At 39.2% G+C, this 16625-nt stretch overlaps 1 protein-coding gene across 2 annotated transcripts in view; it reads left to right on the forward strand.

The window, feature by feature from the left end:
* The window catches only part of LOC114647017 (myoferlin-like), a 156301-nt gene that overhangs the window by 128354 nt on the left and 11322 nt on the right, over positions 1 to 16625 (forward strand). For both annotated transcript variants that reach the window (XM_051923754.1, XM_051923755.1), the window contains 8 exons: positions 65 to 76; positions 1937 to 2035; positions 7181 to 7309; positions 12245 to 12400; positions 12698 to 12789; positions 12887 to 13057; positions 14420 to 14568; positions 15643 to 15782. In XM_051923754.1, the coding sequence (XP_051779714.1) occupies positions 65 to 76; positions 1937 to 2035; positions 7181 to 7309; positions 12245 to 12400; positions 12698 to 12789; positions 12887 to 13057; positions 14420 to 14568; positions 15643 to 15782 (948 nt within the window). The remainder of the gene's footprint in view (positions 1 to 64; positions 77 to 1936; positions 2036 to 7180; positions 7310 to 12244; positions 12401 to 12697; positions 12790 to 12886; positions 13058 to 14419; positions 14569 to 15642; positions 15783 to 16625) is intronic.

A 16625-nucleotide genomic window follows, 5' to 3' on the forward strand; every position in this document is an offset into this window, starting at 1 on the left:
TAATTTATTATTTTGTTTTGTATGGCCTATTCTTGTGGAATCAATAAATAAACCATTACAAAAGAAAGCGGAACTGGTAAGCGGTCCCTATTATTTACTCAATAGTCTATTATTTTCCAAAACTATAATAAAAAAAAAGTAAAAAATAAGATACAGCATATTTGCAAAGTATTTAATTTAATGAAATCATCTTTGTTTGTTATATTTTCTGATGTAGTAGCAGAGGTAGCTGATTTGTAGTAACAATGAAGGAAACCTTGTATTTGATTGTTTCTGAAATAAAGTGCTGTGCTATTAAACGTCCTGGATATAATGTCAACTTGCATCCAGCCCTACGAGCAGGTCCTCCAACATGCAGGGAAAACTCAGAGGTTGGTGGCAGGATTGGCACTCCAACCACTGTAAAATACTGTTCCAGTGTGGTGCTGAGGTGTCACCCATTGTAATCAGCACATGCTCCCAACCTCTGACTCTCTGACTATATAATGTCAGTAATAACTATTAGCTGTGTATTAAATGCCAGGATTAACAATAATAATCTAATACAATGTGTAAGTGCTTTAAAATTCAACCTCAGTCTATTCAACGTAAGTGTGCATCTGTCAGAACAAAATGAAGTGTTTTAAGTATTAAATAGAAAAAAAAGATACAAACCCATTTGTTCACATAAGCCTTTGTCACATTATGGGACTTCTATCCATGGAGTATGTCAGATTTGCTCTCCACAGATGCTGTTCTCCGCAATGGACCATGTCAATTTAAAACCATATCACATTTACTGACATTTTTCTGATAGCCAATAGAGTTCTTCCTGATAGAGCCAGTGCTGTTTAAAGTGTTAAAATCTGTGATACATTCAGCAGGAGTCTTGGCCCTCTTTTTTTCATTTTTCCATTCTGTAATGGTATATAAAACAGGAGACATCAGATAGACAAGCCTATCTTCTGTTTGTGAGGTCCCCTGTGTTCCTTATTCCTCATTGCTGCTATCTACACATTGTACCTTCAGATTGGGGCACACAGAGCCCAACATAAGTCTAAAGAGTTTGACTTTAGCAGAGAGAGTCACAGAGTAGTTGAAGTAAATCGCTGGGTTGTCACATCAGGCAGTTGACTTCACAGAAGTGTGCCACAGACTACCTCCGACTTTAAAAGATTATATAAATTAAGGCTACATCTGAAAAATTAACAGAATATTTGTGTAATGTGACAGAGTCTTTACAGGGTCATAGGGAATAATTAACTCGTCTAACAGCATCAGGCATAGCAAGAACCAATCCTGGACCAGATGCCTGCCCTTTGCTGGGTAGACTTATACAAACACACTCACAAAATTTCACTCCTTCACACTAGGTTAAATGGTTTCATCAGAACCTGTAGAAAATGTATGCAAATATAGTGAGAAAATGCAAAGTCCACCATTTGAGCATGAACAGGCCACAATTTGAACCCTTGGAAATACTGACACTACCCTGCTTTGAGTTATTTTCAAATAATACAATAGACTCTTTAAATGAGCTAAAGATTGAACTGCTCAAGAATAATTTTGACATAAATAGATGTTTTTTCTTCATACAGAAAACCTTAGACATATGAATATGTTGTGAGTAACTGGGGGGAAAAGGATTGGTGAGCTGAATGGCCTGTGTTCTAATGCTATAAAAACTCTTTACTGTGTGCACTCTGGACATACAGCAGAATGCTTATCCAATTTAACACCCACAATGTGAACTACAGTAAACCTATATTATTATTCAAGTGAACCCCAATTTATGTGTGATCAGGAGTATTGCCTTAATGTGGTAATTAAACAAATACAGACCAGGGAACAGGGAAACTCTTTTGTCTTGTCTTCAGCTACTATGTTGAGGTATACTTTAATTTTTACTGTAAACTGATCCTTTGAGTATGCTTTGAAACTTCTTTCATTTTTTCAGGAAAGAGAAACAGTTGATTGGTGGAGCAAATTTTACTCCTCAATTGGGGAAATTGAAAAATGTGGACAGTACATACAGAAGGGTTATGACACACTGAAGGTAAAAAATATCTTAAAAATAATCTACAGTAATTTCAAAGGTTCTGAACTATTTCATTGTGCAAGTGCAGAAAAATGTATGTCAATTTAACAAGAATGTATTCATTATATTCCTTTAGTTATTGTCCATTACTTGTTAAAAGGTATTGATTATTAATATTGATTAACAGTTACGTAATTACAGTAATGTAATGTGTTATGTACAGAGCAGCAGGATGAAGCAGCTGCTTTGAATAAAAAAATTATATAATGAAAAAGAATAATAAGTTCATGGTAACTGATGCATATACTTCTATAACAGATGCACTTTTGTTACACTTCTTAATAAAAAAGATCATACTGTGGTGTATTTCCGACTGTACAGACTAACAGCAGAAGTGAATAAGTACTTGCAGAAAGCATCAATTGGCTTTAAGTGGGAAAAAAATGGTTGAAGATACAGATTGTCTCTGTCAGAGTCAGGGAGTTGTGCAGTAGCTTAAGGTCTTAAGTGGTCAGAAAAATACACACGTCTACGATGGATAATAATACTGCAAAGGATGCTTCTAGAAATGGTTTCATTAGCATTAACCTGATTGTTTAAATTGTTTGTTCACAAGCCTTGCTATATTTACTTATCTGCATATTCTATCTACCCTTTAACTATTGTTAAACCTTACTATCTGAGCTCAATCTTGCTTTTACTTTTAAGCTACCATATATACCGAGTATAAGCGCGCATGTGTGTGTCTCTGTCTCTCTCTCTCGCACGTGTGTGTGTGTCTCTCTCTCTCTCTCTCTCTCGCGCGTGTGTGTGTGTGTCTCTCTCTCTCGCGTGTGTGTGTGTGTCTGTCTCTCTCTCTCTCTCTCTCTCGCTGGCTGCATAGGGAATGCACAGGGAGAGACTGAACACGTGTGGAAATCATTGGCGTGCACAAACCGAAAGGGAAACTGGCTTGTTCGTATACCGGGGGGGCAGCGGGACCTGATTCGAATATAAGCCAATTGTGACATTTTTCAACACATTTTTGGTGCTGAAAAACTCGGCTTATATTCGAGTATATACGGTATGTTCCTTTTCTTAATTATTTGTTAATTATATGTTAATTTTTTGCACCTTCCTACTAAGATTGGAGAATTGGTGGCTTTTTCTGCCCTAAATATTGACAGCGTTAATCATAATGGAATCACCTGAGGGGCAAAAGAAATGCTGCGTTCATGTGCTCTCGGGCTATTTTACCTTCGAATTGTGATACTTCACCTTCCCATTTCAATGCAGAGTTCACGTGGAATTCCGGTTGGAGATTTCTTAAAAATGAGAGGTTGCTGTTGATTTGTAACTTGGTCTACAAAAAAAATAAATGATAATATTTATTGAAAGAGAAAAATAAATATGTTGAATATGTATGACTTCACTCCAAGTGCATTTTGAACAAAAAAGTGAAATTCGAGTGACAAGGGGCCTCATGTATAACGCCGTGCGTAGAACTCACACTATAACATGGCGTAAGCACAAAAGCGGGAATGTGCGTACGCACAGAAAAATCCAGATGCAGGAATCTGTGCGCACGCAAACTTTCACGTTCTTCCACTACATAAATGCCGATCAGCGTGAAAAGTAACGCACGTGCACATGCCTTCTGTCCCGCCCCAACTCCTCCCAGAATTACGCCTCTTTGAATATGCAAATAGATATAAATAGCCTTCTGTGAAAAGACAATGGGAAAAGCACGGGGGAAAATATAAGAATTTCAGCGAATACCAAGTGGAGGCAAAGAAAAAGCGTACTATTTGTTGGTTTAAACAGTGGTATAATCAACAAAAGGAAGTTGATCGAGTGATATAATGTCGGAGAAACTCGAAAGCTCAAGTTCACAAAGTCGCACAGTGCCCGAAATAAAAAAGAAGTCACGTATCAAAGTCGGCGTGAAAAGGCGACTTGTAGCCCACCGTCTGAGTGTCATGTGAAAGCTTATTAGGGTACAGACAAAAAAAATAGGCACACAGTGGGAAAAAAGCACGAAATGTCAACTTTAATCTCGAAATTTCCACTTTAATCACGTAGTTTATTTTGTCATTAAAGTAGAACATCATAAACTTCATCTTAAAATCGTTTATTTTACTAGTTTCTCAAGTAGCACGTTAAATGCTTTGTTCTGTATTTGATCTTCTATGTGCTCTATGTGTGTGAATCACTACGTGCTTCCATTCTTTCTCTTTCTCCGACAGGACACAGAATCCATTGCATTCGTGATATTACAGCTCTCTGAATAATTAAAATACTGAGATGTATACGTGATATCTTTTTCATGATGATAGGAATGAAAGCATGTTATTAAACATGGGAACACGGTGGTGCAGTGATTGTTCATATCTCACGCAAGAGGCTTGCTGCACCATGTGCGACCTTCGATGAAATAATTTATTACAGAAGTACTGTCTCTTTCAAACGTACTAACCTCCAATTCCTGTCCTTACTTTTCTTTCTCCAAATACCCAATCGCCACACAATCAGCTCTGTAATAGACGTTAAGCCATCTGTAAGCTTAAAACGCAGATTCTTCAAAACTTTTAAGGAACATTGAAATATCTTCATAGTACATGTTTAATTATTCTAACCGTCTATCCTTCCAGTGTTGCGTCAGCACCAGCAATAATACAGCGCAAGGCAGGAGCTATCCGTGAACTAGCTAGTGCTGCGGCACCGTGTCCTCACATGTTTAATTATTAACAATACAGATTATTTAAATAAAGTTAAAGTTTTATCTGTATACTATAAGCAACATATTTTGCTGCATTTCATCTTAAAAATGATATCATCATCATACGCGCTTTATAAAGTGGCGCAGGTTGTGCAATATTATAACTGTAGTGCAAGTTTACAGTGGGGTAATTGTACTTATAAGTACAAACAGTTCTACAAGGAGCACTTGATGGACTGATTGAGTGCATTTATAGTTCTTGGGATGAAACTGTTTCTGAAACGTGAGGTCCGTACAGGAATGGCTTTGACGCGTTTTGCTGTGGTTGAGGTAGTGTGTGCTTGAAACTGTATACCGATAATTCTCTTTCCGATCAGCTGCTGCTGTGATTCCCCACTCAGATACAGTGATATAAATACTCCGAGTGGTGCAGTGAGAGTAATATGGAAAAAGATGATCCGCTGTAGCAACCCTTAACGGGAGCAGCCGAAAGAAGAAGAAGATGCAGTGAGCGTAACAACGCTAAAGCAGTCATGGTATTTGTAATACTATGGCTATTCCCTGGACCATTATATTGCTACAGGTTAATTACAATCAAATGCATTACACTAATAAACAATATGCAGTTAATTTCAGTGTATTTACAAAGCTGCGTCAGGAATGTGGGTCTAAGAAAGAATGGGTGACCACACAGGAACAGTAGCACTGCTTTGACGCTGGGTGCTGCCAGTCTGCAAAACCAAGCGGAGAAATTGCGTACGCCAGGGTATGAGGTACCGTGGAAATGTGCATGGCTTTACGCCAAGTTTAGGTTTTATACATCACGATTTGAGCGTGGAAACGTTCGTACGCAACATTTCTGTGCGTACGCACCGTTTATACATGAAGCCCCAGGTTATATGTTTTATTTTAAACAACTGATGAGGTGAACGGTCAGCATTACACCACAACTCAGACAGCTGGGGTAGTTATTTTCTTTCGAACTGTTAGAGTTGTAGTTCTGAGTTTGTTGAGAATTCCTGTGGTATTTCCAACTCGGCAACACTGAATTGCCATCTGTCTGGGAGCATATGAGTGTAACAAAATGACCAAGTTAGCCTCAGTTGTTTGGCTGTATTGTAGGCCCTTTTTCAAATATCAGGTTTATTGGTTATTGCACGTTTTCCTTTCTATGGTTCTGAGATTATTGTTTGTTGTTTAGTTTTTGAATTATGGATTTTTTTTTTGTTCTTGGTTGAATAAGACGATTTGATTAGATAAGCTGTATTAATCCTATGGAGAAATTAAGATGCATACAGCAGCAGAAACATAAAAAAACAAGGATAAAGACTCACAGGACAAATAATACAGCCAGTCTGTTCATAAATAAATAAATATAAATAAATACATATTGTTCAGCTATTTCAAAGTGAACTTAACATTGAATTGCCTGATAGCAGTGGGCAGAAAAGACCCCCAGAGCCACTTCTTAGCACACCATGGTGGAATAAACCTGTGGCTAAAAGTGCTCCAAGTGGGGATTTCTCATGATGGCATCCAAAGTTGCCACCATCCTCTTTTTCCATAACAGCTTCCAGTGTGTCCAGGTTTAGCTGTGATGGAGCAGGGTTTGCTGATAGGTTTGTTCAGGCATTGTGTGTCTTTTGAGCTCAAGTTGCTTTCCCAGGAGACTGCAACGTAGACCACCACACTGGCTACTATGGACTGGTGGAACATTTCCAGCAGCTTTCTATATTTATCAAAAGAACAGAGTCTCCTTAACAATCTGCTTAGTCCTTCTTGTTCAGCACCACTGTGTTGTCAGACCAGTCCAGTTGGTTGTTTATGTGAACCCTCAGATATTTGTAGCTCTGCACCACTTCCACATCCTCTTCAGTGTTTCTGACTTTAATTTGCATCATTAGAATTGAATGCTCTTGTTTTCCAAGTGTTTAGATTCATTCTGTCTTTTTCCTTCCTTGTTAGCTAATTTTTTTAATTAATCCTGTTTGTGTGTGATTGTTTGTGTCTCTCCCATGGCCAAATCTATATTTGGTATGAAACTTTGTACAATCACATGCAGCTAAACTGCCACAACATCACCAAAGAACATCTTTTATTTGACCAGGTCTCAGTAGAAAAGGGCCAGTTCTCACTTTAACTTTAAAAATCTGTGCCAGGTTTTCAGAATCAATACTTTATGTATGTTTATCTCCCTAAGCATATTTAATAATAATAATAATAATTCATTACATTTATATAGCGCTTTGTCAAGACTTTCTAAATAACTTATTCAAAATTAGGTGAATTCAAAGCATTTGATAATCATCACCCAAATTACTTCAGTAATTATATAATCTTCACTAAAATGTATGGAACGTACTGTAAGTGCACTTTACAATGTCAATGGAACTGATAAAAGATACAATACTTCTAGTGAAATATTAATTTCAACCCTAATTGAAAATATTTGGTCGCCCTTTTAGGTCTATGATGATGAGCTGGAAGACATTACAGAATTCAAGGGGCTAAATGACTTTTGTGAGACCTTCAAACTCTATAGAGGTAAAGCTGATGAAGACGAGGATGATCCATCAGTCGTGGGAGAATTTAAGGTAAGAAAGTTTTACTTAAAAGACCACCTTAGTATTCTAGTAGGATAAGAACGACTCCTTTCCGTGGAAGTTTTTAATTAGATTCAAGTCAAGTTCGGGATCATGCACTTGTGCAGTGCGTTGTCACACCCACTACACGACGAAACAACTTGTGATCCCGGTTTGCAACCCCTCCAGTCCCACCCTCTGGAAATTACCCTCTATCTGTCACACCCAGGTGTTACGTGGGCAACCCCTTGGCCTGGTCCAGCCACTCGGGTCCCCAACAATGAGGATCTTATGAGCTGGATCACCCTCTGGGAAACGAGCTACATGGCCATAGTGCCACCAGCCTGGAGAAGTTCACCCCGGATACCACAGATCCCTGCAGCCTTTCCTCCCCTCAGCTGGTTCACCACCTGTGCAATTTCAGTGAGATTGGGTGATTCACAGCTAATTGGAGGATCAGCCTCAAGGACTGTGGACCCAGAGATATCCAGCGTCCTAGCCGGAGGATCAGCTTTGAACAACTGCTCAAAGTAGCCAGCCCAGTGGGTCATAACTGCAGTGTTATCCGTAAGGACCATTCCATCAGCCGCCCTGACTGCGACTGTCCGAGGAACAGATTTGGATGTGCGTAATGCTTCGATTCCTCTGTACGCAGGACGTGGGTCTCTAGACCACAGATGGTGTGTCACTTGCTCACAGATTCCTCTAACAAACGCCTCCTTCTCTGCACTCAGAGCCCTCTCAGCCGTCCTTCTCAGTTCCCGGTATGGATCAGAGTTGGCATTGAGCCCTGCACTGTGACTCCTCTCAATGATACCCAGGGCACCCTGTGAGATGAAACATCTCCTTCTGGGAACACCGGTAACACCAACACAACCCTCGGCAACCATCAGGGTCTTGTCACAGAAGGTCTCCCACATCACAATTAGGATCGGCAGTCGTACCTAAATCTGCAAGTTCCTCACACAAACTACGTGCAAAATCATTAGAAACAGCATGATCTTGGAGTCTGGCCAAGTCCAGGCTCATTTTCCTAGTAGGTGGTAACCTACTGGACCTAAGCTGGATCCTAACAGTAGCAACAACAAGTCTGTGGTCAGAATTCACAAACCGGGCACATTTTTGCAAGAGCCTCCACCGTCTGTCCACAAAGATGTGATCGATCTCCTTTGCCGTACCATCAATATTGGAGTACCAAGTCCAACGAATAATTAGATTGGTAGCCTAATAAATATAGTCCTTATTGGAATAGGTAGTTCAAGTAAAAAAACACTGTTATGACTACAATGTAATGCCATCGCACAATACTAACTGTGACCAGAACGAATATTTCAAAGAAAGAGACACTAGATTTTGAATTGTATCAGCCCAGCTTATACTGATCAGCCACAACATTAAAACCTCTGTCAGGTTAATTGAGTAACATTGATATCACGTTTCAGTGACACCTGTCAAGGGATAGGATTTACTATAAGCAGCAAGTGAACAGTCAGGTATTGAAGGTGATGTGTTATAAACAGAAAAAAAATGGCAAGCGTAAGGATTTAAGCAAGTTTGACAATAGCCAAATTGTGATGTCTAGATCCCAGGGTCAGAGCACCTCTAAAATGGCAGGTCTTGTGGGCTGTTCTGGTGTGCAGGTTATTGCTTACCAAAGGTGGTCCAAGAACGGATATCTGGTGAACCAGCAACAGGGTTACGGGTGCCCAAAGGCTCATTAATGTTCATGAGTAGCGAAGGCTAGCCTGTCTGGTCCAATCCTACACAAGAGCTACTGTAGCACAAATTGCTGAAAACCTTAATGCTGGAAATGAGAGAAAGGTGTTCGACAATACACACACAGTACATTGCAGCTTGTAATGTATGGGGTTGCATAATCGCAGATGGGGTCAGTATGCCCATGCTGATTCCTGTTCCTGTTAACAGTTATATAGCACGGAATGGAAATCAGCAGTTCTTAGCATTCCACCACGCAAGCTGTCATATCAACCGCCTACTGTAACTTGCTTTCTGTTTTCTTCGGTTATAGTCTTGAATAAATGTGCACTTGTTTTGTTATACTTTTACATCAACATATGTCCCTGTGTTTGAGCTACATGGGCATACTCAAAAAATACACGTGTAATGCCATGAAAAGTGCATGCAGACACTTCAGTTCGCAAGCATTGGTACGACAATGCAGCCACAAGTACACTGCAGAGCTTTAGCGCGTCTTTATGTGAAAACAGCAGTATCAGATGGGGAGTGTCTGATGATTGCATATAGCGCTGAAGTTACTGCTCTTTACTATGCTTTCCTCTGCATGTCCTGGAGTACAAAAGAAACAGCATACAGCAACACGTGGGGACTGGCAATATTGGGGGAAAAAAACACGCGGTCGTATGTATCGTGATACACTGCAGAACTATAGCGAGTGTCAGATGGGGCAGGAAAGGATCCTGAACGCGACTGAGACAATGAAAAGTGAATTTAAAAAAAAATAAAGCTAACCTTTACAAATATCATAAATTACACCGGCTGTTACAGACTGAAATCAAATGTATCTTTTTATTCTAAAATAGTGAAAATAAGAACACTTCTCAAAAGGGAGTTGTGCAGGATCGAACTCATGACCTTCTGATTCCCAGTCAGCGACTGATACTGTTGCGCCACGGAAGCAGTGATAGCTGATGCGTGTCAATGTCACACACTAAGGCGGCTTTTTTTGGCGGTGGCTTTTTTTTTGTACCTTTGATATTTGGACTTCAGGCTTTATACATTATATAGTTTATGCCTACATTTTGTCATTTGCTACTAGAATATATAAAACGTTTCTGTTTTAACAATGCGTTTACACAGATTGCTGTAGAAATGCAACACATATGAAATGCGTGTGTTCCAAATAACAATCTGTTATTTCTACTCTAAAACTCCACTTCACTCCCAGATAATCAATCAAGGCATGAGCTGGGAAAAGCTTGTTTACGTTCTAAGTCGTTGGGGGGATGGAATAGCCGGCTGTTTGCAGCTTGTCTTTATCAGTACATTTAGATGACAAAAGATGCTGGCGGAGAGGTGAGAACGGTTTTAAGAAGCGATTTAATGTGGGCCGGATCTACGAGTTTTTTCGTAGGCTCTGGTAATTCTAGTGTTAAAGTCTCGTCTCGCGCGAAATAAAATTATCTCTTTTTCTGAAAAAGTCTTGTCTCGTCCCAGGCTAAAAAGTCTTGTCTCATCCCAGGATTTTTTTTTATAATAGAGAGATATAAAACATAATTTAATGTTGGCTACTTAATACAGTGGTGTGAAAAACTATTTGCCCCCTTCCTGATTTCTTATTCTTTTGCATGTTTGTCACACAAAATGTTTCTGATCATCAAACACATTTAACCATTAGTCAAATATAACACAAGTAAACACAAAATGCAGTTTTTAAATGATGGTGTTTATTATTTAGGGAGAAAAAAAATCCAAACCTACATGGCCCTGTGTGAAAAAGTAATTGCCCCCTTGTTAAAAAATAACCTAACTGTGGTGTATCACACCTGAGTTCAATTTCCGTAGCCACCCCCAGGCCTGATTACTGCCACACCTGTTTCAATCAAGAAATCACTTAAATAGGAGCTGCCTGACACAGAGAAGTAGACCAAAAGCACCTCAAAAGGTAGACATCATGCCAAGATCCAAAGAAATTCAGGAACAAATGAGAACAGAAGTAATTGAGATCTATCAGTCTGGTAAAGGTTATAAAGCCATTTCTAAAGCTTTGGGACTCCAGCGAACCACAGTGAGAGCCATTATCCACAAATGGCAAAAACATGGAACAGTGGTGAACCTTCCCAGGAGTGGCCGGCCGACCAAAATTACCCCAAGAGCGCAGAGACGACTCATCCGAGAGGTCACAAAAGACCCCAGGACAACGTCTAAAGAACTGCAGGCCTCACTTGCCTCAATTAAGGTCAGTGTTCACGACTCCACCATAAGAAAGAGACTGGGCAAAAACGGCCTGCATGGCAGATTTCCAAGACGCAAGCCACTGTTAAGCAAAAAGAACATTAGGGCTCGTCTCAATTTTGCTAAGAAACATCTCAATGATTGCCAAGACTTTTGGGAAAATACCTTGTGGACTGATGAGTCAAAAGTTGAACTTTTTGGAAGGCAAATGTCCCGTTACATCTGGCGTAAAAGGAACACAGCATTTCAGAAAAAGAACATCATACCAACAGTAAAATATGGTGGTGGTAGTGTGATGGTCTGGGGTTGTTTTGCTGCTTCAGGACCTGGAAGGCTTGCTGTGATAGATGGAACCATGAATTCTACTGTCTACCAAAAAATCCTGAAGGAGAATGTCCGGCCATCTGTTCGTCAACTCAAGCTGAAGCGATCTTGGGTGCTGCAACAGGACAATTACCCAAAACACACCAGCAAATCCACCTCTGAATGGCTGAAGAAAAACAAAATGAAGACTTTGGAGTGGCCTAGTCAAAGTCCTGACCTGAATCCAATTGAGATGCTATGGCATGACCTTAAAAAGGCGGTTCATGCTAGAAAACCCTCAAATAAAGCTTAATTACAACAATTTTGCAAAGATGAGTGGGCCAAAATTCCTCCAGAGAGCTGTAAAAGACTCATTGCAAGTTATCGCAAACGCTTGATTGCAGTTATTGCTGCTAAGGGTGGCCCAACCAGTTATTAGGTTCAGGGGGCAATTACTTTTTCACACAGGGCCATGTAGGTTTGGATTTTTTTTTCTCCCTAAATAATAAAAACCACCATTTACAAACTGCATTTTGTGTTTACTTGTGTTATATTTGACTAATGGTTAAATGTGTTTGATGATCAGAAACATTTTTTGTGACAAACATGCAAAAGAATAAGAAATCAGGAAGGGGGCAAATAGTTTTTCACACCACTGTATATTTTTGTGTTTCTAATGTATACTGATGTTTCTATTACTTTAACCTTTAGGGTTCATTCAGTATATACCCCTTATCAGATGACCCTAGTGTTCCAGCACCCCCTCGCCAATTCAGAGAGTTACCTGAGAGCGGACCGCAGGAATGTATTGTCAGGATCTACATTGTTCGAGGTGTAGATCTACAGCCTAAAGACAACAATGGTCTGGTGAGTTTAGTGAAGTATTGTTTGATGATCTCACTTCTTACTTTTTTTTAAGAAGTACTCCTTTTTTGAAACTACTCTGTCAAAAACTTTAATATTTAAAAAAAAAAAAAAGTATCTGTTAATGACCTTTGTCTATAATATGGGCCTAATGTGGTTAGTACCAATATTTAGCTGTGTATAACTGATTGCTTAAAGGTAACTTAAATTTAATTTTTATTACATGCACAACTTACTCAGTTACTGCGTTAATTTTGACAGCATTTTCATCATCATAACAATTTTTTTTAATATTCACAGTGTGACCCTTACATCAAAATAAGTTTGGGTAAGAAGGTGATAGAAGATAGAGATCATTACATTCCAAATACATTGAATCCCATGTTTGGAAGGTAACATATGACCTTTTGTATACCTTGTTGTACACTGTATAGTTTTGTGAATTAAAGTGTATCACATCTAAAATTTGCTTTCTTTGTGTATTTTAAGGATGTATGAACTTACTTGCTTCATCCCACAAGAGAAAGACTTAAAGATTTCAGTTTATGACTATGACATGATTGGCAAAGATGAGAAAGTTGGTGACACCGTGATAGATTTGGAAAATCGTCTGCTTTCCCGCTTTGGGTCACACTGTGGCTTGCAGCAAAGTTATTGCATGTAAGTATTTGTTTGAGTTAGATTTGTACATTTCACTTGGCAGACAGCAGAGTAAGTATATATCCACAAATGATGCTGACAAAGATAAAGCTGATAAAGCACAATTTTGTGTTCATTTTCTTGATGGCTTTTTAGCAGAGCACTCAGTGCTGTTGTCTTCTGGGTCCAGCCCCACTCACAATCAGAAACTTTAGATATGACTTAAATATATCAGAACTGACCCGTACGAGTGAATGTGATTGTGTCCTGCAACAGTCAGGCATCCTATTCATTAGTGGATCCTCTGTAACACTTGATCCTGATGCTTTTTGATCATTATCTGGTTCTGGTCTGAAATAACTTCCTTTACAAAATCAATGATAGGGCATTTTTACTGTTCCTTATTTAATACTGTTTAATGTTTTGTAATGACAGTTGTGGACCACCAGGGGGCATATAGCTCCCCCAACCCCGACACAGACAAGCTGAGACACAAGTTCAACAGGGTACACATTTTATTCTTCAGTGGAGAAGCATGTTCTGTTGCTCCCCACTTCACAGCTCATTATAAAGCACCAAATACAACACAGACCTTTCTTTCTTTCTTTCTTTCTTTCTTTCTTTCTTTCTTTCTTTCTTTCTTTCTTTCTTTCTTTCTTTCTTTCTTTCTTTCTTTCTTTCTTTCTTTCTTTCTTTCTTTCTTTCTTTCTTTGCCTCTACTCCTCCTCGTAAGTTTGTTCTCCACATCTGGCTCTCTGACTAGTGGTGAGGTGGCTCCTTTTATAGTGCACCCGGAAGTGCTCCAGGTTTTTCTTGACCTTCGTCTGGCTGCAGTGGAAGTGGTGCCACAAAGCCCTCTGTCACACAGTTTATTCTCTCTTTGGCAAAGCAGAATGTATACAAATGAAAGATGACTTTGCTTGAGCACTTATAAAGCATTTGTTTTAAATTAGACTGGATATGTTGATCCAAAACATATAGGCACAATAATACTTTTAAGCTTTTTTCAGTAGAGAGAATTGAACACAAAAAATAATGGACAGTACATTGCTCAGTAAGTAATCAAAGCCTTTTTCAAAAATTATTTGGAGAGTTTATTCCATTTGCATGTATTTTGTGAATGCATTGTTGTAGCTGGAAGGAGCCTTCAAATTGTGAAAGGCAGAATTTGTTTCTGTTAGCAGTTGTCCTTGCTGACTGAACTACTTTCTCTGCTCGCGTATTAAGGATACATTCGGTAGCGTGTAGCCCAAAAGCAGTTGTTCACTCTTGTCAAAAATGGTGATTGGAAGATGAAGACACAGGTTGGGTTTCTTCCTCATTGAGGTTTTCACACAATAAATGTGTTTTTTAGTCACCCTATTACATTATTTTTATCCACAGCTCTGGATTGAACCAGTGGAGGGACCAACTCAAACCTTCCCAGATTTTACAGAATTATGCCCGGCTAAAAGGCAACTCTCCTCCAGTTGAATCTGACAATGGTAAAATGTTGTCTTTTGGAGGACGTGACTACACACTGGAGGAGTTTGGTAAGTAGTACAGTTAGAACAAATTACATCACTCTGCTGTATAAGAACAGTAGGATTTGGTTTCAGAATGTCAAAAATTCATTGAATAATAAACCCTACACATGCTGTTGAGACTGTGCAGAAACATGACATTTTTTAAAAAAATCTTCATATTATGACAGTGATTTAGAGAATTCAAACCGGTATTCACTCATAAATTTCCCACAGTGAGTTTGGGTGTGTAAGTGGGTGTGTCCTGCAAAAGACTGGAACTTTGTCCAAGGTTTTTTTTTTTTCCCCCTCACGTATGCTCAGTTTTGCCAGGATGGGCTCTGACCTCCATCATCCCTGAAATAGATTGAGTGGATTGGATTGAATATTATGATGATGGGCTTAAGTAAAAATATTGCAGATTATTCATTTGAGTGTAATGTTCCATTTGTAAGACATTTTTTCATTTATCTTCTAAAACTCTGTACTTTCCTTGTTGTTTTCAGAATTCCAATGACTGTTACAGCATAACTGCCATTTTACCAGTCATTTAAAATCTTGATCATAAAAATAGTTACATGTGTTCCTTCATAGTTTTAAGAAAACAATAAATGTTGTGACTGGTGGTAGGGAAATAGAGTAAACCAGAACAATCGCTGGGGTACTTACCTGATATCCCCATTTAATTAGATCAAAAAGGAAAGCAAAAGGGTGCACAATGGCTAAAAACAAAAGTCGCTGAGCAGTAAATCAGCCCACAGCGTTCTCTGCATTTTTCTTTCGATCTTGTATCTCACTGTGAAACTTGTATGTTATCAAGTCCTGGTCGTAAGTGAGACACCGCTTCCTGGGGTAATGCATTTTTATGGTGCCCTGACTGGAAAGGGACAAGGTCAGCTCTTGGCATCACAGTTGGGTTTGGGTGCCCACACTGGTTGTCTTCTTGGTTATGTGGGAGAAAAAGAAGAAACTATTAGCAACAGCACCCCCTCTTGCACCAGAGTGGTAATACTGACCTCATTTTAGCCTGGAAGACAATCATGCGTGATAGTGTGTATATTGCTCTCCCTCTCAGTGTTATCTTTTATTGTGTTTCATGTACAGAAGCCAATAAAATTCTCCATGAACACCTGGGCCCACCAAATGAGCGTCTTGCCCTCCATGTCCTGAGAACAAAGCGGCTGGTTACTGAGCATGTTGAGACCAGGACACTTTATAGCTCATTCCAACCTACACTTTCCCAAGTAAGGAGGATTATTTTAATAATAAATAGGCATGCAATGTTATTGGTAAATGAAGGTGTTTCGGTAGCTGCTTCATTTACCGCTTACTGTATAAAATGGAATATATTCAGAGAAAAAAAACGATCGTGAATGTTATTAAGGCACTTAAGGAAACGGATGGATGAATCGAGCAAACATGCTGAAGTGTTGAATTATATGAAGATTGAGTTTAACTATCTTCAACTAAGTTTAGCCAGTTTAACTATCTTTTCTTGTTTTAAATGATGTATAGCCATTTGTGAATGTAATTGGTTTTGCAGTGATTTTTTTATCAGAAAAAAATGTTAGTAATTTCTGGGTAGACAACTGTGGTCATTAGAGCTGTCTCATAGTGTCAGGATACAACCTATGCAGATTCTGCACTTTCTTCCTCTGTCTGAGTGGCTTTTTCCTTCTGGGTGTTCCAGCTTTTCTCCCACATTCCAAAGACTTCATTAATTGTCAGCTCTTACATGGCACAGTCTGGGTAAATGTGTGTTTGTGTACTGTAGTGGACTGGTATCTGCCTGGAATTGGGTCTGACCTTTGCTTTATTTGACTTCTGTTGGCTCTGGCACTGGACTGGATTAAAAATGAATGAGTGAGTAGCAATATTTACATGTTAAGGAAAATATAAAACTGCCCTGTCTCACTGGGTGACGAACCAACCCAGGGAAATAATGCTGCCCCTTTTCCAGTATAGCACTTAACCCCTTTATCTGTAACCAGGCTGTGACTTGTTTTTCTATTGGAAAAGAAAATTAAGTTGGCATCACGTTACATATCATCTAGATGGCGGGTGGTAGTTGGTTCAAACTACACGAC

This window comes from Erpetoichthys calabaricus, chromosome 2 (genome assembly GCF_900747795.2).
Source record: "Erpetoichthys calabaricus chromosome 2, fErpCal1.3, whole genome shotgun sequence".
NCBI lineage: Eukaryota > Metazoa > Chordata > Cladistia > Polypteriformes > Polypteridae > Erpetoichthys > Erpetoichthys calabaricus.